Here is a 26,364-nt window from a genome sequence, read left to right on the forward strand (position 1 = left end):
AAAGAATACGAAAGAAAGCGTTTTATTTTTTATAATGGCAACAAAAAAAAACTTGCTGTCAGCGTTGTGTCAAGAAGCGAACCAAGTCGACCAACCTCAATTTTTGTTTGTTGTGTGTAGTTTACTGATTTTAATACGGTTCTAGTGCATACTATAATCAAGCGGAGTGTGCAAAAACATTTTAACAATGGATGGTCCTCCCGGTATGGGGCCATCGAACGATGGCCCTATGTGCCCACCGGCGATGGGAAGTTTTCCTCCGATGCCACCGCCTCCGGGCTCCATGCCTCCCGTTACTATGCCACCAGGAATGCCCCCGAGTGGCATGTCTCCCGCCGGAATGCCCCCGGGTGGGATGCCTCCAGGCGGAATGCCTCCAAGTGGCATGCCTCCAGGAGGAATGCCTCCGAGTGGCATGCCCCCTGGTGCAATGCCTCCGGGAGGAATGCCCCCAGCCGGAATGCCGCCGGTCGCATTGCCGCCTCCAATGGGTCCACCAGGGACCATGCCGCCGGTAAGCTCAGCTGGTGGCCCAAATTTACCAATGGGACCACCACCAGGAATGATGGGGATGGGACCACCACCTGGAATGGGTCCGCCGCCAGGCATGGGACCTCCTGGTATGGGAATGGGCCCTCCGCCAATGGGACCACCCGGTATGGGTCCACCTAGGATGCCGCCAGGAATGATGCGTGGTGGACCAAACATGAAGGGCAACTATAATCAAGGAATGGATATGGGACCGCCTGGGATGGGGCCCCCACCTAATATGGGACCTCCAGGCATGGGTCATTGGGATAACCAGGGGCCTCCACCAGGATGGGGCAGGCAGGGAAGAGGGGATGGGCCTCCAGGATGGGATGACCGTGGTGATGAGGGTGATAATGATGGTGTTGAAGAGGAGCAGCAAGGGCCGCCATCAGGACCACCCCCTGCATTACCGTCTCTGCTTACAATGAAGATTGACACTCCTGAAGAGTTCCGCAACAAGCCCGCTCCAGTGGGAGGAGTAGTTCTTCCAAAGGCATTGGAAGAGGCTCTTGCATATAAAGACCAAAGACAAGCTGCTCTAGGTAGTGAAGGTCAAGAGAAAGGTAAAACCAATTTTGTTTAATACTGTATTTTCATGTTGCTTTTGTTATAAAAATTTGACTGTGTATTTATCCTAGAAAAAAATGAGGAGCCAGAAGCCCCTCCAGCACCAGTGATCAGCACAGAGTATGATGCAGAGGAAGATGATGCAGACTCGGATGAGGGCAGACCTGAAACTCCCACACCTCCGGTTATCTCTAAACTTGAGGTAAACATTGAATAAAGTAGATTTATTCAATTTCATTCTACATTTTTATGTAGAATAAATTGAATAAATCTGTGCTTTTGCACAGCTTACTTTTAAACATCTTGATATTGTCTCTATATTATTGAAATGTGTATTTTTGTTAAAAAGAAGCATGAATATTTCACGTTTTTATAATATCACAAAAGAGAGGGATGCATAGAAATAAATTGCTTTTACCTGTAACCAAACTAGAGTTATCTAGAAAAAACGTCTACTGTATGGCTATCAAATTATTAAATTTCCTATCTGTTGAATTTAAAGAAATGCACCTACAGACATTTAAAAAAACATTGTTTAACCATTTAATTGAGAATTGTTACTATTCTGTAGATGAATTTATAATCAATTGTAAACTATAATTTAATTTATCAAGTTTCATGTAAACCAATAATATATTTATTTTAATTGTTCATTAATGTTATCAAAAAGTATTTGACAATGTATTATGTACAGAACTGCATGAATAATCGTAGTGTGTAAGTTTAGCTTTATTATCTTGTACATAATTAGTTTAGTAAGTAAGTAGTAATATTTGTATGCCAGTCATGGCAAAACAAGAATCATCCTGTAATGAAATATTGAACACCTATCATGCATGCACTAACATGCTTGTTTAGTGCAAATAAACGATGAATGACAATTCATGATTTGTACTATAGGGTCAAAGCAGAGTAAACAAGAACAAGCGCAAGAAAAAGAAGAAGAAGTTAGCCAAGCAGAAGCGCAGAGAGGACGCCAAACAAAAGCAAACAGCCAAGGCACCAGAATCAGACAGCAAGAAGTCTAGTGACAAAGAAAACGAAAAAGAGGCTGAGATTGAGTAAGAATTTAAACCTATTGCATCATTTCCACTGTAACAAATTTCATGGCATTGCATAATTTGCATAGCTGTTATTTGTATGAAGAAAAAACTGGTTCCGAGCCCTGCTTTTAATCCATTAAACGGCATTTAAATAAAATTAAAACACACAACACAAATCACAAGGAACTTGCAAGTATTGCAACCATAAGTGTATAGTCAGCTTCAGATATAACTATATCTGCAATGCCAAAAGAGAGCACCAAACTCATGAAGTTTTTCTCAATCAAAATTTCTCAAAGTAACACAGTTGATTCTGTAAACAGAGGTGCATTTCTGTAGTTTGGTTTTAAATCTTCTTTATTGTAGCTCGTCCCACCACAAGGGGAGTGGCCTTAAACTGCTGCTCTTCATCAAACATCAAAACTATATTCTCACACTTAGACAACATCCTATCATGAATCCAATTCCTTAATATGAAATTTTGATATTCTTTACAATTATAATTATTGCAACCTATTTAAGGTACTGGTATATATATATACCAGTACCTTTCATGTTGGTAAAAAATCGTGAGCTCAAACCTCGGTTGTGCTGTATGGAGAAGAAAAAAATTGTTCTCGGAAAAAAGGCTAAAAATTCGGTCAGGATTCTTATCATAAACAGTGAGAGGTTAAGAGCAATGAAAATACAGTTTATTTATTTTTGTCTTAACATAATTATGTTGGTATGGTATCTCTAGATACATCCAAGAAAGCATCCAATTCCATGAGCTAGAGCCAATGTACCGGCAGTTCCACCGCGTGCTGGAGTCGTTCCGGATCGCGGAGCAGAAAGAGGAGGTCAAGGAGGAAAAGGAAGCTCCGCGCGCACAGCCTAAGCCGCAGGAAAAGGTTCAGGACCAGTTTGCCGCTGATGAAGAAGCAGTTGAGGTAATCAATATTTTATTAAACAATCTTCCTCTTAATAATTTTATAAAATTGTCCAGTAATGTAGCTTAGGCCAAGGCTAGACGTACAATATATACTGTGATCCATCATTATGGCAAATACTGATGGATCACGCATCGCAACAGCCGTCGCAGCCGGAAGGCGGACACGGCCTCTCATACCTCCCTTCGGGGAGGTATCGAAAGACATCCAGTCAGGCTACACGTGCAATATTTATCATGTCAGTACTGTAGAGTTCAGTCGTCAATCTCCATTGCTGTCGCGATGCGTAGGCTGACATATCCCACTATTTACTGTACGTGTAGTGTAGTATATTGACGGATGTCAATATTTATCACAAATTACGTTCCAAAATCCAGAAATCTACATTTCCGTGATAAATATTGTGATCCGTCAATATACTAGAATATAATATACGATCAATAAATATCGCAATATTTGATAAATATCAGTAAATCACAGTATTTATTGTACGTCCAGCCTTCGCCTTAGAAATCAGAATAGGCAATTTGCTACATTTTATAAAGATTTTTAGTTTAACTTTTTAGAGGGGAAATAAGGGCTTAAAAATGTTTGGAGAAAGGTATATTGAAACACTAAAAAAGTTTCTCAGCGTTTTTTTTTTTAATTTCTCGCTACAGAATTTAAAAACGGGGCTGAAATTTTGCATGGTCTTTGTAACATTTTTAATTTGTGTGTGCATGCATGGTTAGACTTAAAACTTCATTTTTTTTAATTGTTCATTAATAGGCAAGAAAACTAAAAATTCCTCCCATAAAACGGTTGAATAGGAGTTTTTATTTTATATGAGATAGACACGATATTCTAATGATAAAATGGATGTATTCTAGAAAAGTGCTGCTGACGAGAAGGAGCGACTATCCAAGCGCAAACTGAAGAAGCTATCGCGGCTGTCGGTAGCGGAGCTGAAGCAGCTCGTGGCTCGACCCGACGTGGTGGAGATGTACGACGTGACGGCGCGCGACCCCAAGCTGCTCGTGCAGCTCAAGGCGCACCGCAACACGGTGCAGGTGCCGCGCCACTGGTGCTACAAACGGAAGGTCAGTATCACCTACGTTTTACTTACGCCACTTGTAATACATTAGTGCACGCTTCCTTCAAATCTACAAAGTGAGTCGAGGTTTTGTTGCCGTCTCTTTTTTGGTCTGCCTGGAAGCCCTGGAAGGTCAGTTATTGCTCAATTTGAACAAATTTTTGGAGCTGGCATAAATTGAGGAATTACATTACTTAGCCAAACTTAACTAATGAGTATTTTGTTCTTAGTACTTGAGCTGACTGACCGACTTTTTTCTCAATGTACTTAGATCCCTTCTGAATAAAAGAGATGCATATATTAAGAACTGTTACAGTTTTCTAACACGAAATAATCACCAGACATCTAAAACTTAAAAAAAGTAATCTAATAATGAAATCAACTCTTATTAGGTTTCTATATAATTGTTAATATGGTGTTATTTTGTTATACAGTACCTGCAAGGCAAGCGCGGTATAGAAAAGCCGCCCTTCGACCTTCCAGACTTCATCAAGAAGACTGGCATCATGGAGATGCGTGCGTCCTTGCAGGACAAGGACGACCAGAAGACACTCAAGGCCAAGATGCGGGAGCGCGCCCGCCCCAAGCTCGGCAAGATCGACATCGATTATCAGAAATTGCATGACGCCTTCTTCAAGTAAGTAGGATCCTCATCAAGCCTATATAATATATGTAAGGGTTTATTATTCGCTTTAGCCGCATGCTATTCCAATGCGAAATTCGAAATAGAGACTTTACACAGAAGAAGTCAGTTTTCAGCTTAAGTCAAAGCCATTGATTCTACTTAAAAAAAATCCAATGACATGATGATAAAACAATAAAACTGTTTTATAGCTCCACACGAGCTTTGTTTTATCAGATTTTGTACCCTATGTCATTTAGCGCCATTTGCACCATCCCTCTAACCCGGGGTTAACCGGCTAAACCGTTAACCCATTGTCAAATTGTACTGGTAACCATGGTAACTCCAGGTTTAACAGGTTAACCCCGGGTTAATGGGCTGATGCAAGTGGGCCTTAAGAGTGTGTATGGACCTCAATATAAGTCTGGGAAATTTCACGGGTCTATTTTGTCATGTGCAGATGGCAGACGAAACCGCGCATGACGATCCACGGCGACCTGTACTACGAGGGCAAGGAGTTCGAGACGCGGCTGCGAGAGAAGAAGCCGGGAGACTTGTCGGAAGAGCTGCGCACGGCGCTGGGCATGCCAGTCGGGCCTGGCTCGCACAAGGTATAAGGAAAACCATAGTCTGACCATTGCTGAAATTAGTCACTTTTGAAGCAATACCAAGAATACCAACATTTTGGACTCGACTACACATGTAAAGATTTTGAGGCAGATATGTACAAATAAGTATTTGCGTTGACCTCAGGTGCCGCCGCCGTGGCTGATAGCCCAGCAGCGCTACGGGCCGCCGCCGTCGTACCCCAACCTGAAGATCCCCGGCCTCAACGCGCCCATCCCCGACGGCTGCGCGTTCGGCTACCACGCCGGCGGCTGGGGCAAGCCGCCCGTCGACGAGGCCGGCAAGCCGCTCTACGGCGACGTGTTCGGCCACCACGCGCTAGGGCCCGACGTGAGTTCAACTGATTATACCGAGATCAATTATATCATCCGAAGACCTGCAATATTGGATATAAGCCACCAGGCTGCAGTGCAACAAAGTTAGCTGTCGGTAACATAGAGGCCTTGATTGTCCGTTGAGTAAGACAGATCCGATATCTGTCTAATCAACAGACAATGCCACATGTTTTAATCATCTTTTAGGGTTTCGTACCCAAAGGGTAAAAACGGGACCCTATTACTAAGACTCCGCTGTCTGTCTGTCTATCTGTCACCAGGCTGTATCTCATGAACCGTGGTACCTAGACAGTTAAAATTTTCACTGATGATGGTATTTCTGTTGCCGCTATAACAACAAATACTAAAAACAGAATAAAAGAAATATTTAAGTGGGGCTCCCGTACATCAAAAGCCGGGTCCACACATAGCGAGCATACGTGCGAGGCAATTTCCTCGCGTACAAAACGGCCAGTGTAGACGTGTCTCACCCGAGGCGGCGCGCGCGTTTTCCTCGCCCGAGCGGCGGCGGTTTTTCGGCATGCTCAAAGGCGCCTCAGACGTTTGCCACGCGCCAGTGTAGACGTGTTTATTTATGGTGCGTGTGATTATTTTGTTCGTACTTACTACTTACGTCAAAAGTTGTCAAAACACGAAAAAACCCACAAAATCTCCTATGATTCCTTCTTTTCTTCCTCCTTTTCTTTTGAATTGCTTTAAAAACCAAAATAACAGAAACGCAAGCCACGGCAGTCAATACGTGCGGCGCCATTTTGATGACGCCATCTTGCCGAGTAAGTTGGCTCGGGTGAGGCAAACATGCTGAGGCAAAAGTTACATTTGCACGGGCGTTTGCCGCACGAGGAAATTTCCGCGAGGCTGCTCGCTATGTGTGGACCCGGCTAAACGTGTTTTTTTTGCGCTTCGTGCGCGAGTCCGACTCGCACTAGGCCGGTTTTTTACATATTGTGATTTTTTACAGGATGGAGAAGACCAAGATATCGACAGAACAATGTGGGGTGAACTGGAATCGGAATCCGAAGAGGAATCAGAAGAAGGTATGTTTCGCATTCTAAAGGTTTATTAAATCTATTGCGTGCATCTTGGGGTCATTGCGACATTTAACCAGTAGCAAAAAGCTTTCCTTCAGGTTTCAATAATGAACGTTTGATTATGTGTCGGTACAGAGGAGTCCGAAGGCGAGGCGGAGAAGGGCGAAGAGACGGCCGCGGGGCTGGCGACGCCGGGCGAGGGCCTGGTCACGCCGCTCGGCATCAGCTCCGTGCCGCCCGGCATGGAGACCCCCGACACCATAGAGCTCAGGAAGAAGAAGGTCGAGAGCGACATCGAGGGGTAAGCCCATCTGCGACAGGGTTCAGCAAGCTTTCGAGAAGATAACTCCTCCGCAGTGGAACCGCAAAAAAAAATTGCCTACCCCTGATCTGGGATATTCACATTCAGATCAACCAGAGATTTGACTTTTGGCATTGCTGATGATAGATAGCCTCAGTCCGTTTAGATGGCAGATCACGCTATTATTGGTGTTGCGTAAAAAAACCGGAAAAGTCCGAGTCGGACTCGCCCACCGAGGGTTCCGTACAAATTTAAGTTACATTTTAACTATTTTATTTTTAACAAATTTATAGTTTTCATATTTTTCCTTGTACTTGTAGTATAAGAAAATATTATTTGCCAAATTTCATAGTTCTAGGTCAACGGGAAGTACCTTATGAATTTTGATTCCCGTGAGAGTGTCAAAATATACGTTTTTTGCGGCATAAACGGCCGTATCTTTTATTTTACGTTAATTTAGAAGTTTAATTTTTCACAGCTTCAAGGGACTGTAGACCTGAGTATATATATGGTTTTAATTTAAACTCGATACCTCCACGCGGTGCTGAGATAAAGGGTCTTGACAACCAGACAGACGGACGGACAACAAAGTGATCCTATAAAGGTTCCGTTTTTTCCTTTTGAGGTACGGAACCCTAAAAATTGCCGTTTTAGTGCTTACCTAATATCTATTTAAATTAAATTATTTAGCTTTTTTGTTTTGTGATTGCATATTCCCCCTCCCCTACCCCCCCCCCCCCCTTTGCCTTGCATTTGTGGACTACGAGAAAGCCTTCAATTCGATCGAGACTTGGGCTGTGCTGCAGTCCCTCCAAAGGTGCCAAATTGACTACCGGTATATCGAAGTGCTGAAGTGTTTGTACGAACACGCCACCATGTCCGTCCGACTACAGGGCTAGAGCTCGAAGCCTATTCCATTGCAGCGGGGAGTCAGACAAGGAGATGTAATCTCCCCAAAGCTGTTCACCGCTGCATTGGAGGATGCCTTCAAGGTTCTGGACTGGAAAGGACGAGGCATCAATGGAAATGGCGAGTACATCACTCACCTTCGGTTTGCCGATGATATCGTAGTCATGGCTGAGACCATGGAGGACCTCAGTGCGATGCTTGCTGATCTCAGCAGAGTATCTGAACGAATTGGTCTGAAAATGAACATGGACAAGACGAAGATCATGTCTAACGTCCATGTTGTGCCAACTCCCGTATTAATCGGAGGCTCTGCGCTCGAAGTTGTTGACGATTATGTATACCTAGGACAAACAGTCCAGTTAGGTAGGTCCAACTTCGAGAAAGAGGTCACTCGTTGAATCCGACTCGATTGGGCAGCGTTCGGGAAGCTCCACAGTATCTTTTCGTCCAAATTGCCGCAGTGACTAAAGTCAAAAGTCTTTGACCAGTGTGTGTTGCCAGTGATGACATACGGATCTGAGACGTGGGCGCTAACGATGGGCCTCATAAGAAGACTCAAGGTCACGCAAAGGGCAATGGAGAGAGCTATGCTCGGGGTTTCTCTGCGTGATAGAGTCAGAAATGATGATATCCGCAGTAGAACTAGGGTCACCGACATAGCTCGCAGAATTGCAAACCTTAAGTGGCAGTGGGCGGGGCACATTGCTCGCAGAACTGATGGCCGGTGGGGCCGGAAGGTTCTGGAGTGGCGTCCGCGTACCGGAAGACGAACTGCCGGTAGGCCTCCAACGAGATGGAGCGACGACCTGGTGAAGGTCGCGGGAATTCGGTGGTTGCGAGCGGCACAGGATCGGTCGGAGTGGCGAGCCTTGGGGGAGGCCTATGTCCAGCAGTGGACGTCTATCGGCTGACATGATGATGATGATGATGATGATTGCATATTGAAATTTAAGTAACTTATCTCAGTAATTCGTGTTTAATGTGGGTGTGTATTGTCAGAGGCGACACGCCGGCGCTGTACCAGGTGGTGCCGGAGCGCCGCGTCGGGCTGACTGCGGGCATGATGGCCTCCACACACGTGTACGATCTCGGCGCGGCCAACCCTGGTGAGTCACTGCAGTCAGGTCACACCAGTCCTGGACCAGGTGGTGCCGGAGCGCCGCGTCGGGCTGACTGCGGGCATGATGGCCTCCACACACGTGTACGATCTCGGCGCGGCCAACCCTGGTGAGTCACTGCAGTCAGGTCACACCAGTCCTGGACCAGGTGGTGCCGGAGCGCCGCGTCGGGCTGACGGCGGGCATGATGGCCTCCACACACGTGTACGATCTCGGCGCGGCCAACCCTGGTGAGTCACTGCAGTCAGGTCACACCAGTCCTGGACCAGGTGGTGCCGGAGCGCCGCGTCGGGCTGACGGCGGGCATGATGGCCTCCACACACGTGTACGATCTCGGCGCGGCCAACCCTGGTGAGTCACTGCAGTCAGGTCACACCAGTCCTGGACCAGGTGGTGCCGGAGCGCCGCGTCGGGCTGACGGCGGGCATGATGGCCTCCACACACGTGTACGATCTCGGCGCGGCCAACCCTGGTGAGTCACTGCAGTCAGGTCACACCAGTCCTGGACCAGGTGGTGCCGGAGCGCCGCGTCGGGCTGACGGCGGGCATGATGGCCTCCACACACGTGTACGATCTCGGCGCGGCCAACCCTGGTGAGTCACTGCAGTCAGGTCACACCAGTCCTGGACCAGGTGGTGCCGGAGCGCCGCGTCGGGCTGACGGCGGGCATGATGGCCTCCACACACGTGTACGATCTCGGCGCGGCCAACCCTGGTGAGTCACTGCAGTCAGGTCACACCAGTCCTGGACCAGGTGGTGCCGGAGCGCCGCGTCGGGCTGACGGCGGGCATGATGGCCTCCACACACGTGTACGATCTCGGCGCGGCCAACCCTGGTGAGTCACTGCAGTCAGGTCACACCAGTCCTGGACCAGGTGGTGCCGGAGCGCCGCGTCGGGCTGACTGCGGGCATGATGGCCTCCACACACGTGTACGATCTCGGCGCGGCCAACCCTGGTGAGTCACTGCAGTCAGGTCACACCAGTCCTGGACCAGGTGGTGCCGGAGCGCCGCGTCGGGCTGACGGCGGGCATGATGGCCTCCACACACGTGTACGATCTCGGCGCGGCCAACCCTGGTGAGTCACTGCAGTCAGGTCACACCAGTCCTGGACCAGGTGGTGCCGGAGCGCCGCGTCGGGCTGACGGCGGGCATGATGGCCTCCACACACGTGTACGATCTCGGCGCGGCCAACCCTGGTGAGTCACTGCAGTCAGGTCACACCAGTCCTGGACCAGGTGGTGCCGGAGCGCCGCGTCGGGCTGACGGCGGGCATGATGGCCTCCACACACGTGTACGATCTCGGCGCGGCCAACCCTGGTGAGTCACTGCAGTCAGGTCACACCAGTCCTGGACCAGGTGGTGCCGGAGCGCCGCGTCGGGCTGACGGCGGGCATGATGGCCTCCACACACGTGTACGATCTCGGCGCGGCCAACCCTGGTGAGTCACTGCAGTCAGGTCACACCAGTCCTGGACCAGGTGGTGCCGGAGCGCCGCGTCGGGCTGACGGCGGGCATGATGGCCTCCACACACGTGTACGATCTCGGCGCGGCCAACCCTGGTGAGTCACTGCAGTCAGGTCACACCAGTCCTGGACCAGGTGGTGCCGGAGCGCCGCGTCGGGCTGACGGCGGGCATGATGGCCTCCACACACGTGTACGATCTCGGCGCGGCCAACCCTGGTGAGTCACTGCAGTCAGATCACACCCGTCCTGGACCAGGTGGTGCTGGAGCGGCGCGTCGGGCTGACAGCGGGCAAGATAGTGTTGTAAATATTTTCCGTACCAAGTAATTATAAAATGTATTAAAACCTGATTCAAACAATTTCTGGCCTGCCAAACGTCTATCTTCAATGCAGACGAAGTGGTCAAAATGATGTCACTTTGACACTAGCGAGATTCCGTGTTCGGCGGTATCTCGGACAGCCTCCCAAGATGGCCCGTGGAAAACTATAGCAGTGTCGTCGGCGTAACACAAGATGTCAGCATTTTTTATTGAGACAAACGAGATATCGTTTATATTTAAGAGAAATAAAGTAGGTCCTAAAATGCTGCCCTGTGGTATACCGAACGATATTGGTTTCATGTTACTAAGGTATTTGTCGATCTTGATGCATTGAGTTTTTTTAGTAGGATGGGAACAGAAACTGTGTCGAAAACGATTGCTAAATCAAGAAAGACTCCGACAGGCCCAAATGCGTTGAAATTGTTTTTGTAAGTGTCGATACCGCATCTTCTGTTGATAAACCTTTACGGAACCCAAATTGTCTATTTGTTAGCAGGGAATTTGTTTCAAGATAAGTCACTAAACTTATATTAAAATCTTAAACATCGGAACGTTAGATACCGACGTTCAGGAAGTGCTCGATCAGGAAGTGTTTTTCCTATGAGGATTTGTTTTTTTTTTTCAGGCAAGCGCACAGCTGTAGGCGCGGGGGCGGCCGCGGCCGCCGCCGCGGGCTCGGTGGGCGACGCGGGCGGCGTGGACGTGGCGCTCGACCCCTCCGAGCTGGAGCTGGAGCCCGAGGCCGTCGCCGCGCGCTACGAGCGCCACCTGCGCGAGAGCCGCCCGCGCGCCCGCGAGGACCTCTCCGACATGCTCGCCGACCACGTGGCGCGGCAGAAGGTCAATGTCTCAAATTTTACGCGGTTATTATATATATACTATAGCTCCGGGCACGAATTAATAAACTAGTGGATGTGAAATGACTCCTATTTAGTATGAAAACCAGTGTCGCTAAACTCACACATTCATAGCCACGTTAAAATATGTCACACACTTACAAAATTGCTCTGATTCGTAGCAACTTTCCATACCAAAAGGTTATTACCGGTGGACATTTCTCGAACGAATATCAACTGTAGGCTACATGAGTGACGGTTTAAAATATAATGTCAAAGCTATATGACATGCGACTCTTTCATTATCTCATTCATCTCACAAAAGCTCGCTCAACGTTCACCTAATACAACTACTCAACACCAGATGGCGTTATTTTATATAATTTTAAAATCACTTATTATTACAGGCGAGAAAAGGGCTAAAAAACCAGTATAAGTAAGGTCTAATTACGCATGGTTTGTTACGGATCTCACGGTCACGTTACACTGGTGTTTTCGAGATCTCTACACGCCTGCGAGTAGCTAACCGTTGGAACTTCTTTCCATTCGACGATATAGGGAGGGGACAGTGTAATCGGAGTGTTTTATCGATATTTGTGTGTTCAGTTAGGTATTGATATTTCATTAAGTACCGTATGTTTTAACACATTTAGATGATACTTTATTTATGATTACAATATATAGGTAGGTAGTGATAATTGTGATTGTATGAAAAATAATATGTAGTACAGTACAACAAATATCTAACTAGAAATTTGTTTCTTATTAATTGACCAACTAGGTTGTTAATGTGAACATTAGATATATCTTAAAGTCAAACAGATAAAATCATAGTTCTTTAAAGGTCTATTAACTCGGTATTGCTGTTATTTTGTAATCACAAATCTGCAATTACTTACATAGGTAAGTATTCGTCTTTAATAATATATTTACTTGTAGCAGCATTTAAGGCCAATCTAGACGGGACAACCTGATTAAATTGTCAAATTAATTGTATGGTGTGAAAGCATACATGAAACTGGCTCATCGATCCCACTTGATTTGATTGTAAGATTGTGACCTATCAAATCAAGAAGGGGGGCGGCAAAATTCCTATATTTGACGCTAGTTTGCGTGGTACGGAACACTTTTTATTAATTTAGTGAGCCCGAATGTCACTAATAATTACTAAATTAGTAACTAAGTTTTAGGCGTGTGGACGCTACATGAGATATATGGCAATTTTATCCCCAGAAATCTTTCTCTAAGAAATGCTCCTAGCAAATGGTGCTATATTTTTGCGGAAACTAATATTCTTGCCCAGTAGCATTGATCCATTTATTATTAATATCGGCATCTTGTGGTAACCTACAATAATTAATAATAAAGAAATAGAAAATATAAAACGTTTATTCATGGCACATTGCATGCATTGTACGCATAAGTGCATTAAGTACCTAGTCTAATTATATTAACGATGAAAATATGATGGGTGTAAAAAACAAAAACGTATGTAAAGGAATACGAAGGTTTGAAAGGTTGCCATGAAATGACCCCGACTTAACTTAGTGCTTGATGACCAGAGCTGCCATATTTACTAAGATATTGATTATCCCAAATAATAATAAGAAACGTGTCTAAAATAATAATTTATTACCGAACCAAACATCAAACTTGAAATATCGTAACTTTAACTTTATCGATATAAATATCGACATTGCGCAGCATCTGAGTAGCGAAGTTATTTGACATTTAGGATAGCGAATATTCCAGATAAACGTAAAGAATTGTGACAAAGGATTGTGAACTCTAAGTTCTAACTGATAAAATATAGATTTACTTAACGAACATTCGTAAATAATGCAAACTAAACAGATTTTTCGTATTTATTGGATTATATTTAAATAAATAACCACCGGTGATAGGAAATACCTCCACGTGAAAGATTTTTTTAACCGCTGTGATTTCTGCAGCTTAATACTGCACAATACGGCATTTTAAATTTAATTATCAATTTTTGTTAGACGAGCGTACGTACGACGTGAATGTCATTCGAGCATGAAGTTTACACAACAACTGAGCATAGTCTGTGCATAAAGTGAGTCGGTCGCTACTAACTGTCGGATAGACGGGAACGCCCACTTGCCATCTCCATCCTACTCCGTGGTTAATTGTATCCGTATCCAATTAAAGACATCAATTAAACGGCCAAGCCACATATTTAGACTAAGGTGTAGAGTTTGTGAAGTTAGGGCTTGTAGTTAGAAGCTTGGCTCTACAAGAAATCTGATAATTTTTTGACAGTGCGAGAAACCATAAGGTTTCGTCTTGGCAACATTTTACACGAAAATGTTTTTGGTGGGTTACTGTTTCGTCCAGTATTATTACAGTTTACCACACAACAGCTATCGTGGCCCATTTTTATCGTAAGTATGACTTTAAATCTAAAAACGTTAACAAGATAACTGAGAAGTGTGGGAATTGACAGAAACACTGCTACCAAACTTGCCATTTTTGGCCACATCAAGCGCTGCGATCGTTTCGGCTTCCCCCACCACTCGCTTTACACGGAGCGAATAGGGTACTGTGCTGTGGGACGTAAAGGAGAACAGTACTTCAAAACAGCTATGTTTTCACACTTACTCCCCTTTTTCCTCCCTGCGTATTTAAAACTCAGCCCAAACATGATTTATGTATTTAGATAATACATAAACATTTGTAACTTTAAATTAATTGCTGTTTTTATTTTCTTTGCAGAACAAGAGAAAACGACAACAAAACACGGATTCCAAGACGGCAAAGAAATACAAAGAATTCAAATTTTAGACTAAAATTTTAATTCTTTGTGTAGACACTGTGTATGTGTTGTGTAGTGATATCTACTTATATTGTTCTAATATTAGTGTAAGCAAAGTGTGGAGGTGTAGTGACATCTTACGCCTGTAATAAATAAGGTATAAAAATTGTTTTTATTTTATTCTATACAATGGAATATTACCAAAATATCTGTTGTACTTTTACACCCCTTTTAGCACTAATTATGGTATTTCATGATCTACAGACAATTACACATAATTATTGTTATCTACTTGCTTTAACCATTACTTTTCGGCTTCCTTGTAAAGCTGTTAAATTACAAATCGCACAGTAATTCAAGATAATAAGCATAAAGAGTCCAAACTTAATGCTAATCATTCGCATTATTTCTTGTTGCAGACAGCTTAAGAGGCTGAAAAAAATCTCATTTGTGTAACAAAAGACTTTATTAGGTTACACTCGCCAAGCATGCATTTGAAATGATTACTATTTTCAGCTCTGCCTACTTGTTCATCTACATTTTTACCTAGCTACCGCCAGGGTCGCCAATGCTGCGACTCGCACCGACCGTCGGCCGGAATCTGACACGATGACGTGTAGGGACTCGACCACTTTGATGGGTCCCGCGATGGTGATCTCGACGCCCTCGATTGTGATGTTTATTTCCGTCGTCATTCTTCAGCGGTTTTTGGCAGCAGTAGTGGAAGGCAGGTAGGTGGCGCTGATGCTCGATCAGAAGATTCGTCGCTGGCTCTTTAGGCTAAGGTTCGCCATCCAAGGTACTGAAGGTTTAGTATTTCCAGTATCTTCGGATTGGAACAGAGTGACGTCACAGGAGCGATTAGGGTTAGGCGAAGAGTAATGACACAATATAGGTAGAGTAGTACGTATAGTATGCAGTCAAACATACCATGTATGATATAATAACATATAAGCGCCTTGGTTATAGACTGTAAGCTTATTTGTAAATAAATGAAATGAAATGGCCGCGGACATCCGACGCACTCAGTTATCTAAACAAGTATTTACCATCGCGAATCCCCGCGTTTGAATTTATTCCGTTTACCATTGCTGATATTTTTGAAGCCCTAAAACACATAAAAAGGAAACCATCGAAAGATGTCAATGACATGTCGACCTATATTTTGGATTATCTACCACCTGTAGTAGTGTCATTACTACTTGCATTATTTAATAAATGTGTAATAAACGGTGTATATCCCGATTCTCTCAAGGTTATTAAAGTTCAACCCATCTACAAGGGTAAGGGGAATATGGACGAACTTAAATGTTATAGACCTATATCTTTGATACCCGTCATATCTAAAGTATTTGAGCATTTAATGAGTGTCAAGTTAATGAATTATTTAACTAATAATAATTTACTAAACGCGCAACAATACGCGTACCAACCTGGGCGCTCAACCGTAGACGCGACTCGGGATCTAGTGTCGCGCGTCATGTCACACCTCGAAGACAGGCGACATGTCGCAGCAATATTCTGCGACCTGTCGCGTGCCTTCGAAATGGTAGACCACACACTCCTTCTCTTGAAGCTGGCACAATACGGTATAAACGGGTCGTTTGCTCGTACAATCAAGGCCTTCCTAAACGGGCGTAAACAAAGCACGTATGTTCAAACCCATAAATCAGACCTTCAGGAAATAGGTGACAGTGCTGTCCCCCAGGGATCGGTGACAGGAAATAACCTGTTCCTAATTCTTGTCAACGACATAACCTCCGCCTCGGACGATGCGGAGTACATTATGTTTGCTGACGACACTTGCATAATAGTCACTGCAGAAAATTCTAGTAATTTAGAATCAAAACTCTCGCAAACCATGCAGAATATCTCGGACTGGTTTACAGCAAATGGCATGCTCCTTAATGTCGAAAAAACAAACATAATGTACTTTCAACTCAAAAAGAACTCAAAAGAGCGATTCGATATCACAATAAATGACACACCAGTACCTCAAGTAAGTGAGGTTAAATACCTAGGGTTCAAAATTGATGATGGTCTAACATGGTCTCCCCACATAGAAGCAATCTGCAAAAAACTCTCTTCAGCATGTTTCGCCTTGTCCAGACTTGCCCACAGCGTCTCCCAGGACAACCTTAAAACAGCATACTTTGGGTACTTTCATTCAATCTTAGTCTATGGTGTGGACCTATGGGCAACATGTGCGGAACGCGAAAAAGTGTTTAAACTACAAAAGCGTGCAATCCGTATCATGGCTAAAAAACCCTCTGACTATCATGCTAAGGAGTTGTTTAAGCAGCTAAAAATTTTGACGTTACCTTCTGTCTATGTACTTGAAGCATGCAAGTACATACGACGCAATCTCGAACGGATCCCCTCTAATTTCCAAAAACTACAGACCGTAACGCGTAGACGCAACCTCCTATACGTGCCCCCGCGACGTCTAGCTAAGTCTCGGAAATCCTTACACATAGTAGGCATCAAACTTTACAATGCTCTAGACGAGCAGTTAAAAGCTACTTCAGACTCGATGTTCGAGAAAAAACTTAAACAAATATTGTTGGACATGGCGTGCTATAGTGTCGACGAATTCGTTCCCTGCTACAAGTCACTGACCCACCCACAAAATTATTGAATCTGTGATATTAATTACCTAATGTACCTAATAATAATGTATAATATAGAATAGGAATAAGCAAAATTGACATGTAAATCTTTTTATATTTTTATCAATAAATGATCTATCTATCTATCTATCTAATGTGCTTTATTAAGAGAAATCTATCCATTTATACATGTAAATAGGTTGTCGCTGCACAAACAATATGCGTTTATGTTACGGTAAACCATTGCCATATTACAGCAAGGGGTAATTAAGAAAGCTCTCGTTTCCTTAGTTCCTAATTACCCCAATTGAATAACATCAATCAAAATGAGTATCACTCATGATTGTAATTGTAGTGAACTTGAAACCACCTTTATGTTTCCTGTTGATCCTTATAGCCATACTGCTGCGGCGCAACGACCCGAAGTGGATCTTGGCCTCCGACACCAAAGACCGCCATGCTACACGGTCCAAAGCCGTTTCTGTGTCCAGTCGACGGCGCCGAGCGATCGGCGGCAATCCTTATAGCCTTATCTTTCATAATTACTTAGTTAATAAGATAGGTATTGGTAGGTATAAGTAAGTTGCTTACAAATAATATTATGTATTATATCACATTGTTTTGCTTTCGAGACAGACTCGTGTAACAAGCAGATAGGTGCTTCATCTCTTATCTTAATTGCAAAACACATTAACATCTAATACGAATAAATACTCGTACCTTTATTTGCTTTGCTGCTAGTGGCTAGCTAGGTATCGTCCGATTGTCGCAGAAGCGTACAAATACAAACAAGTGAATAACAACATGTGGTTGATAATTGCACTCAGTTTACTATTAATAATAATATTATACTTTACGATTAAGAGTAAATCGTCGGATTATTGGGCGGAGGAAGGGATCCCGGTGGCGTCTGGGCGTGAGTGGTTCTTTGGACATTACAAGCAGGTGTTTTTGGCGAAGAAACATATAGCGCATCTTTATGCAGAACTTTACAAGTAAGGATTTAGGTGCATGCCAACTTTTTACGGTATGTACATTACGGCCCAACATACTGTAATATTTAAATATTTTTTACCAACAGTTTTGTTTATAACTCATTGAATTTTTTACCAACAGTTTTTATTATAACTCATTAGATCCTACGCTGACCATAAACTTACTGATTTGTTTTAGTGAGTTCCCAGAAGCTCGAGTGGTGGGATACTATCAACTTAACTACCCTGCCCTAGTGGTCCGAGATCCTGAACTTATACGAACCATCCTCATCACCGATTTTGCTAACTATGTCCGCAATGGCTATCCGGTAGGTCAAACATGTAGAGGTTTGTTTACAATTTTAATATTGGATTGCTCAAATTTACCTCGTAAATTTGGCGAAATCTCGTAATTTTGTGATCTATCCGGCTCGAAGGACCAACTATAGTTGCAAGAAGTTGCCATATTGTAGACATGGGACACCCATCTTTAATATTCAATGTTAGCGCTTCTTTAAATATGCTCTACCTAGATTCTACGGTAGAAAATTATTAGCTGCTAATTCTAAAGTGTAAGAAAAATTTATATAATATTTATATAGATACCTAGACCTAGACCTAGTCTCAAAATTCTCAAATGTTGGGACATTTAAGAACTATATATTTAAAAGTGTATGAAATCGTTTCTACACATAAACTTACATCCGATAAAATATTGGTCTCCTTTGGTAGTCTGGATCAGTAAAAGTGGATTTTCTGTTTTCCTATAGGTGGATAAAAATTATGACGTCCTCGCAGGTTTTAACCTTTTCTTCACAAAAGGCGAGGACTGGAAGATGTCCCGCAACCACGCGACACCGGCGCTCAGTACCGCCAAACTGAAAGGGTATTTGCCCAGCATTGTGACGAAATGGTCAAGTATTTGAGGAACAATTGTCAAAGGGCCAACATAGATCTGAAAGATGTAAGATTTACTTACTGAATATATTACTTTTACTAATATAGTTTTATCAAGCACGACATATCCACATGTAATCACCTTTGCCTAAGTTAACTACCAATAAGTGCGTGTATATGCTATATTAGATCCCCAATGTCAACCCATTACGTGCTATATTCAGCACGACCCCTTAGGAGGCCTTGTCCAATAAACACGTAAACCATACAGGTGATCTATGACAAGGGGAGTGATATAACTAAGCAAACGTTACAGTAGACCAACCAAATTAGTAACGGGTTATTTACATCAATCAAAGAGGATATAATAGGATAGAGTGGTACTGTTATAGTAAATTTTGTAGCCACAGTAAATTCACTGCCATCTATCGACACACGATTAAAACTAAAAATGAAGATGTATAAAAGTACCATAAAATGTATTTTTATATAGATAAATGATTTTTTTTTATTTGCATTAATTTTTTTAATATGATTTTGACCCATGTTCTTTCACTGATATGCGTTAAAACTGTTAAATAACAAACGAAACCGTCTACGCCATCTATCCGAGAGTAGGCCAAAGGTAGTAGCGCCAATCTATTTGAGAATCAAATTTTCTTGATTTTCGTGGCACGTTTTTTCCTTAGACTGTATCCATCCCATCTATTACGGACTTATATCTTTGCTTAAATGACCAGATAACAACAATGTTCACAACAGACGTGATGGCGAACGCAATATGTGGCATAGAGAACAACACGTTTGAAGACCGAAACTCCTTCGCCACCATCACTGGAGAGATCACGCGTCAACTCGATATCACGGTTTTAAATAACTTGATATATCTAGCAGTCACTATTATACCTGGACTCGATAAAATTATGCAGTTTTGGTAGGTTTTACTAGATTATAAACGCCATCGTACAATCAGAATTGTAATTTAACTACACCAAAAGTATGAATAACCTTTAACCCCTTATTCATAAAACTTTACGGACGAAATTATGTTTTATCCCTTTCTTGTAAGTGAAAATGACAGATAAAGACAAACGATTCATAGCTAATTCAGGCCAGTAACGCGTTTGTGATAACGCCATAAGAATAAGAAGATAAGGCTCTACCCATTATTATTTATCTCCACGGGACTTAATCGCGTAAAATAGTTTCAAATTTACCTCCGACGTTTCGAGGACGGCGTTGTCCCCGTGGTCTCGGAGAAGACTGGCTAAAGTTGACATCAACATCTTCTAGGCGCGCGAGTTTTTCGAACTACCTGCACTTGGTCTTGTTTATTAACTTGAACGTTTTGCGCACTAGGGATGCTACCGGGTCGACACACAACACTCACAATATTCGATTTTTTCAACTTTCGATATTTGGTTTCGCTTACACTTACTAATGACTGGGTTCCATGTGGATGAGATCTTAAAACCTTCGTCTCGATTGAAATTTCTATGTTTCTTCATTTCAATGGCTTCACGGATTTTTCTACTATAAAACCCACGATCTGTAGAAAGTATTCTAGGGTTGTGAAGCTCAATCCAGTGGTTTGGCCCTGACTCTAGTAAATGCTCAGCAACGGCAGACTTGTTCACCTGACGGTTCTTGACAGCTGCGATATGTAGATCGATTGCAGTTGTGGTAGTTCCTACATCGGGAAAACGAAACGTACCATTGCGGAGCGAGTTAAGGAACATATCGCAGCTGTCAAGAACCGTCAGGTGAACAAGTCTGCCGTTGCTGAGCATTTACTAGAGTCAGGGCCAAACCACTGGATTGAGCTTCACAACCCTAGAATACTTTCTACAGATCGTGGGTTTTATAGTAGAAAAATCCGTGAAGCCATTGAAATCTAGAAACATAGAAATTTCAATCGAGACGAAGGTTTTAAGATCTCATCCACATGGAACCCAGTCATTAGTAAGTGTAAGCGAAACCAAATATCGAAAGTTGAAAAATCGAATATTGTGAGTGTTGTGTGTCGACCCGGTAGCATCCCTAGTGCGCAAAACGTTCAAGTTAATAAACAAGACCAAGTGCGGGTAGTTCGAAAAACTCGCGCGCCTAGAAGATGTTGATGTAAACTTTAGCCAGTCTTCTCCGAGACCACGGGGACAACGCCGTCCTCGAAACGTCGGAGGTAAATTTGAAACTATTTTACGCGATTAAGTCCCGTGGAGATAAATAATAATGAGTAAAAATCGTGAAAGTTTAAATCAGTGATAAGGCTCTACCGCCTAAAAAATAATACTTTTCTCAAAAGTTTTCTGAACTCTGATCTACACTAAGCCCTGACAAAGGGCTCAGAAAATTCGAGCTATTCCTAGTAGCTAGTTCATCTTCTGTTGCTGACTGTACCCAATTAGTTTCAAAACAAAAATAGGCTTTCTTTCATCTGTTTTACGCAGGATTGTTACCAATTGTTTGATCTTAGTTCGTAGGAGTTTATCGTCGGAATTGTCAGTTGTATTTTGATTTTAATCAATACATATGGGCTTTATCAGTTTCGCAACGAAGAAGCTGGAGAACCTTCTTGTGTATCTAACTCGACAAATCATAAAAGATCGCACCGCTACAGGCAAAAAACGAAATGACGTTTATCAAGTAATGATGGCTTTCCGGGACGGTGATGATAAAAGAGGTATATTTATCTCGATGTCAAATTACTTCTATTAAAGTATTAGGTACTAAACTAATCAATATATTTTTTGATGTTCTCCATTGAAAACAATAAACAAATATCAATAATTTTGTTTGATCCGGTTCGAAGGACCAACATTACCTGGATTGTTATTTTCAGTGTTCACGGATGAGTACATTACCAGTCACGTGTTCACTATTCTACTAGACTTGTTTGAGACATCGAGCAATGCCCTGATGGTAGCCTTGTTTACTGTAAGTGGCTTTGTAACCGGGAGCCTTGTATTTTTATATGTGACTAGCTTTTGCCCACGACTTCGTCTGCGTTGACTTAGTTAACAGCAGTTAAAGTAGCGCCTGGAAAAATTATCATAGCAATAATTCAATTTGAGCATATGCACACAAATTAGCAGGCACTTCATTAATTATCTCAATTCCACCCCGATTTTTACTTTCTTAAGGGATGATTTTCGTGATAAAAACTATCCTATGTTCTTCTCAGGGACTCAACCTATCTCTATGCCAAATTTCATCTAAATCGATTCAGCGGTTTAAACGTGAAGAGGGAACACACAGACAGAAAGACAGACAGACTTTCGCATTTATAATATTAGTATGGATAATCAACTCACGCTTATTTAAATCGCCCTGTAGTTCCTATACTGAAATGCAATGAAAGCGGGTTACTTATTAAGGAATTTTACATTTATGTGACTCGTTTTTATGGCTCCTGAGTGTACCTAGTTTTCAACAAGCGTCTAAAATCTAAAGTAATAAACCTTGATTTCCTTAGCTGGCGTGGCATCCAGAACATCAACACAAACTTCGCTCCGAGATTTTAGACCTAAAATGGAAGACTAAAGGAGAATACACACTGGAGGATATCGAGAAATTTAAATATTTGGATATGGTTTTTAATGGTACGGTATATTTATTTATTATTTTATTCAAGGCAACATATGGTCCAATGAGTGTATATGCTTATGACCATAGATAGATATCTAGATATAAATCCATTGTCATCGTCAGTTAGTATCGTATCTTATGATAGTCATTTATGTACTAAATAAAGATAGCTGAATATACTTATAAAAGTTTCAGCATTAATAAATAGACCCAGACAAAATAAATTTCGTTAATTATTTTCGACTAATAATTTCAAGCAATTATTTTGATTTTTTTGTACTTTCATAGTTTTCCTATTGCAGAGTCTACGTTTGTACCTCCCTATATCCGTGTTATCCCGTGAGAGTACAAAGAATTGCACTGGATATCCCGGGGCAAAAGCCTATCCGAATAACTGAAGGCACACCAGTGATAATACCGATTGGTTGCATACAAAATACAAATACAAATAGTTTATTTTGGTTTAACATTTTGATACACTTTACATAAAAGGCTGGAGTCTCCCATTAAGTAAAACAATACTTTTGACGGGAGAGCCCGCTCTTCCATTAGGAAATAGGGTACTTAACAAGCTGTACTTAAATTAATTAATATACTTTATACAAACTATTATACAATTTACAATTTATGATCAGTTTCAATTGTGTGATTACAATTAAAGATCTTTAATATTCTATGACAAAGTTATAATATTATAAATAATATAATTATGTTTTAGGTGAAAGTGTGTGCGTGTCTCTCTCTCTCTCTCTCTCTCTCTCTCTCTCTCTCTCTCTCTCTCTCTCTCTCTCTCTCTCTCTCTCTCTCTCTCTCTCTCTCTCTCTCTCTCTCTCTCTCTCTCTCTCTCTCTCTCTCTCTCTCTGTCTGTGTGTGTGTGTGTGTGTGTGTGTGTGTGTGTGTGTGTGTGTGTGTGTGTGTGTGTGTGTGTGTGTGTGTGTGTGAATGTGTATGTGAGTGGGATTCATTCTAACAGTGCCTCCGTTTCTTCATAATTCAGTGTGCTTAGCCATGATCTAACATTATCTCTACACTTTAGATATGACATTGGGTAAATGTTAAGTATTTTATTAACAGAGTTATATAACTTAGCCGATTGAGTTGTAAATTGGCGTTGGGCGAATTTTGATTTGGTAGACGGAATTTTAACAACATTGGTTATTCTCCTACGTCGAGTCAAGTTGTCATTAACAAATTGTATATCCTTGTGTTGTTTGAGAAGCAAAGCTTTTATATAGAGTTTTCTTACGGAGTGTAGGTCGCTAATCCTATACAATTCAGTGGTAGGGAATCTAATAGGTTTAGAATATATGACTTTAAGCAAACTACGTTGCGCCCTTTCAACCTCCATAAGTTTAGTTTTAATAGCCCCTCCCCATACAGGGATGCAGTAGGTTTTTATAGACTGGGCTAGTGACAAGTACACTTGCTTTAGTAGTTCTATAGGTGCAACACGTTTCAAAACTTTGAAAATCCATATCAATTTCCTAATACTCCCATTCAGAAGTTCAAGCTGGTTATGCCAGGAAAGCCGTGAGTCTATTATTATGCCTAGATATTTTGTGGAGTGAGTCCGGGTAATGACTGTGCAGTTGCAGTTATGAGTATTGTCAGGGCAGTTATGCACTCTCACCTCCAAGGCTGCAGGAGGCTGCGTGTTACTATATTTTGTAAAGCAGATATAAGTTGTTTTTGAGCTATTTAGAGTAAGGAGGTTATTGATCAGCCAAGTAGCTATTTTACGTAGCCCAGCTTCTGCTGTTTCATATACAGCTTCCCAGGATTCGTCATGGAAAACCACTACAGTATCATCTGCATACGAGTACACACAGCCCCTGTCAATGTCTAGATTTGTAAGATCGTTTATGTATGCTAGAAATAAGGTAGGTCCGAGAACGCTCCCTTGTGTTACACCAAAGGAGATTTGAGACTTAGAACTAGTGTAGTCGCCTATCTTAACAGTTTGTGATCTTTCCTGAAGATAGCTTTTGAGCAACTCTAGTGGAGAACCACGAACGCCTAGTTTTTCGAGTTTTTGTGTAAGTACGGAGTGAGAGACGGTGTCAAAGGCCTTACGAAGATCCAGAAATACTGCAAGGCATTTTTTACCATTGTCGGTTTGACGTGTGATTTCCGTGGTGAGCGCCAGGATAGCATCTTCTGTAGATCTGCCTTTACGAAATCCAAATTGTCGATCTGATATGATGTTATATCTATTAAAGTAATTCGTAAGGCGATTGTTAATTAGCTTCTCAACTATTTTAGAAATAGCAGTCAAAACGGATATTGGTCGAAAGTTATTAACATCGTCTCTCGCCCCGGCCTTGGGTACAGGTGTCACAACAGCCTGTAACTGTTTAGGAAAGACACCGGCATCAAAGGCACACCAGTGATAATACCGATTGGTTGCATCCAAGTTGACCCCAAATATTATCCTGAACCAAGCAAGTTCGACCCGGAACGGTTTTCAGAACAAGAAATTGCTAAGAGGCCGAAATTCACTTTTATGGCATTCGGCGAGGGACCCAAGAAATGTTTAGATACCTACGAATAAGAACTGAAAGTTTATTCCCTTTTCAAACTGTAGTTTGTGTAAGTACTTATGTGCCCATCGCTGGGGAAAGTACGATAGCCACAAAATGTATATCTTGCCTAGATTCATCTGATGTAACTCAACTATCTTAACATCACTAATAAGGAATCTATTTACTTCTATTATTATTCCGATATGTGTCAGTTCAGTAGCAAAAGGACATGACTCATACCTGATAATTTTACTTCCACGGCTGCAATCTCCATGTGCGCTCCTCTTTGTACTTTGTGATGACCATATTAGTAGAACAGCTGGGCCTGTATTGTAAAAGGTACACATTGACTCCTCAATAGTCACTAAGTACATCACGATTTTATATTTATAGATGTCTCAGAATTTATTATTATACCAAAGCACATGTATTAACAGTTTATGTATGTACATGACTCAATCAGGCACCTTAGTAGTGCGTGACCCATTCATGTATTTGATTATTGTAATATACACAGTAACTTGTTTGTTACAATGTCCCATTTATTGTGCTGGACTCCACACATCGTCTGTTCATAGCTCGTCAGCCATGAGGAGTAGCGCTAGCTCCTAACAGAAACTATTATCATTAACCTCTCCTCAGAGCAGGTTACCACCATTGAATTAACTTTCTTATAGTCGGCGGACTTCTATGCCCCTTACCCGACAAAACCTCGCAAGGCATCTCTGATCTAACGCTGTCAAGACCGACCGAATCTTTATGTCTTCGACCCCGACAGCGCTAGCAACAGCATCTCTGGTCGAGCGTTCTTATGGCCGGCATGCTTTTCCTCCGACCGCAACAGCGCCCGACCCAGAGGAAATCAGTAAAATATTGACTTGAGTCTGTCCACAACCAGACTCCTTTATTTGATATAAGCAAGATTATCATGACAGCCTTCCCGCAGATAAGGCGTCTTATGCTAGTACATGGCTTTATCATTCGATTTTATTGAAACTATAATGTACTTGTATATCAACGTCAAATCTTTCATAGGGAATCATATTTGTTTTATTTCCCTTGTGACTTATATTATTATCTTTTTTACTAATTATACTTAGCTCTCAATTTGCAGTGTAGCGTCTTGTACTTTACTATATATTTATTGACACACTCAAAGAAATACTTTTCATAACAGCAAGTAGTTGTACACCAGTTGCAACAGGAAAAAGCGTCCTTTATCATAGATAATATAACAGAAGGAAGTCTTACCATAGACAGTGTGAAACGGAAGGAAGGTTTTTTATAGTAGG

General features: G+C 42.4%; 2 protein-coding genes across 2 annotated transcripts; both read left to right on the forward strand.

The window, feature by feature from the left end:
* Positions 1–68: 68 nt before the first annotated feature.
* LOC134748438 (splicing factor 3B subunit 2) lies at positions 69–14,582 on the forward strand. Its single transcript, XM_063683222.1, has 13 exons — positions 69–1,094; positions 1,170–1,300; positions 1,999–2,159; positions 2,881–3,070; positions 3,940–4,149; positions 4,577–4,779; positions 5,225–5,375; positions 5,518–5,721; positions 6,688–6,763; positions 6,893–7,058; positions 8,967–9,073; positions 11,508–11,710; positions 14,443–14,582. The coding sequence occupies exons 1-13, from the start codon at positions 188–190 to the stop codon at positions 14,509–14,511; spliced, it is 2,778 nt and encodes a 925-aa protein (XP_063539292.1). The 5' UTR covers positions 69–187; the 3' UTR covers positions 14,512–14,582.
* Positions 14,583–17,909: 3,327 nt separating this feature from the next.
* LOC134748524 (probable cytochrome P450 6a18) lies at positions 17,910–25,101 on the forward strand. The gene is made up of 9 exons (XM_063683316.1): positions 17,910–18,086; positions 18,265–18,394; positions 18,836–19,029; positions 19,703–19,896; positions 21,509–21,645; positions 21,805–21,899; positions 22,438–22,569; positions 24,052–24,080; positions 24,909–25,101. Exons 3-9 carry the CDS (start codon positions 18,976–18,978, stop codon positions 25,099–25,101), a joined length of 834 nt encoding a protein of 277 aa, XP_063539386.1. The 5' UTR covers positions 17,910–18,086; positions 18,265–18,394; positions 18,836–18,975.
* Positions 25,102–26,364: the final 1,263 nt, after the last annotated feature.

The sequence above is a fragment of the Cydia strobilella genome, chromosome 16 (genome assembly GCF_947568885.1).
Source record: "Cydia strobilella chromosome 16, ilCydStro3.1, whole genome shotgun sequence".
NCBI classification, from domain to species: domain Eukaryota; kingdom Metazoa; phylum Arthropoda; class Insecta; order Lepidoptera; family Tortricidae; genus Cydia; species Cydia strobilella.

Excerpts from the sequence above, each read along its gene's own strand:
- LOC134748438 (XM_063683222.1), top strand. The coding sequence starts at position 188 with ATGGATGGTCCTCCCGGTATGGGGCCATCGAACGATGGCCCTATGTGC. Across the intron at positions 1,301-1,998 it reads CGGTTATCTCTAAACTTGAG|GGTCAAAGCAGAGTAAACAA; the intron begins GTAAACATTGAA and ends TTTGTACTATAG. Across the intron at positions 5,376-5,517 it reads TCGGGCCTGGCTCGCACAAG|GTGCCGCCGCCGTGGCTGAT; the intron begins GTATAAGGAAAA and ends CGTTGACCTCAG.
- LOC134748524 (XM_063683316.1), top strand. The coding sequence starts at position 18,976 with ATGGTCAAGTATTTGAGGAACAATTGTCAAAGGGCCAACATAGATCTG. Across the intron at positions 19,897-21,508 it reads GATAAAATTATGCAGTTTTG|TTTCGCAACGAAGAAGCTGG; the intron begins GTAGGTTTTACT and ends GGGCTTTATCAG. Across the intron at positions 21,900-22,437 it reads TGATGGTAGCCTTGTTTACT|CTGGCGTGGCATCCAGAACA; the intron begins GTAAGTGGCTTT and ends TGATTTCCTTAG.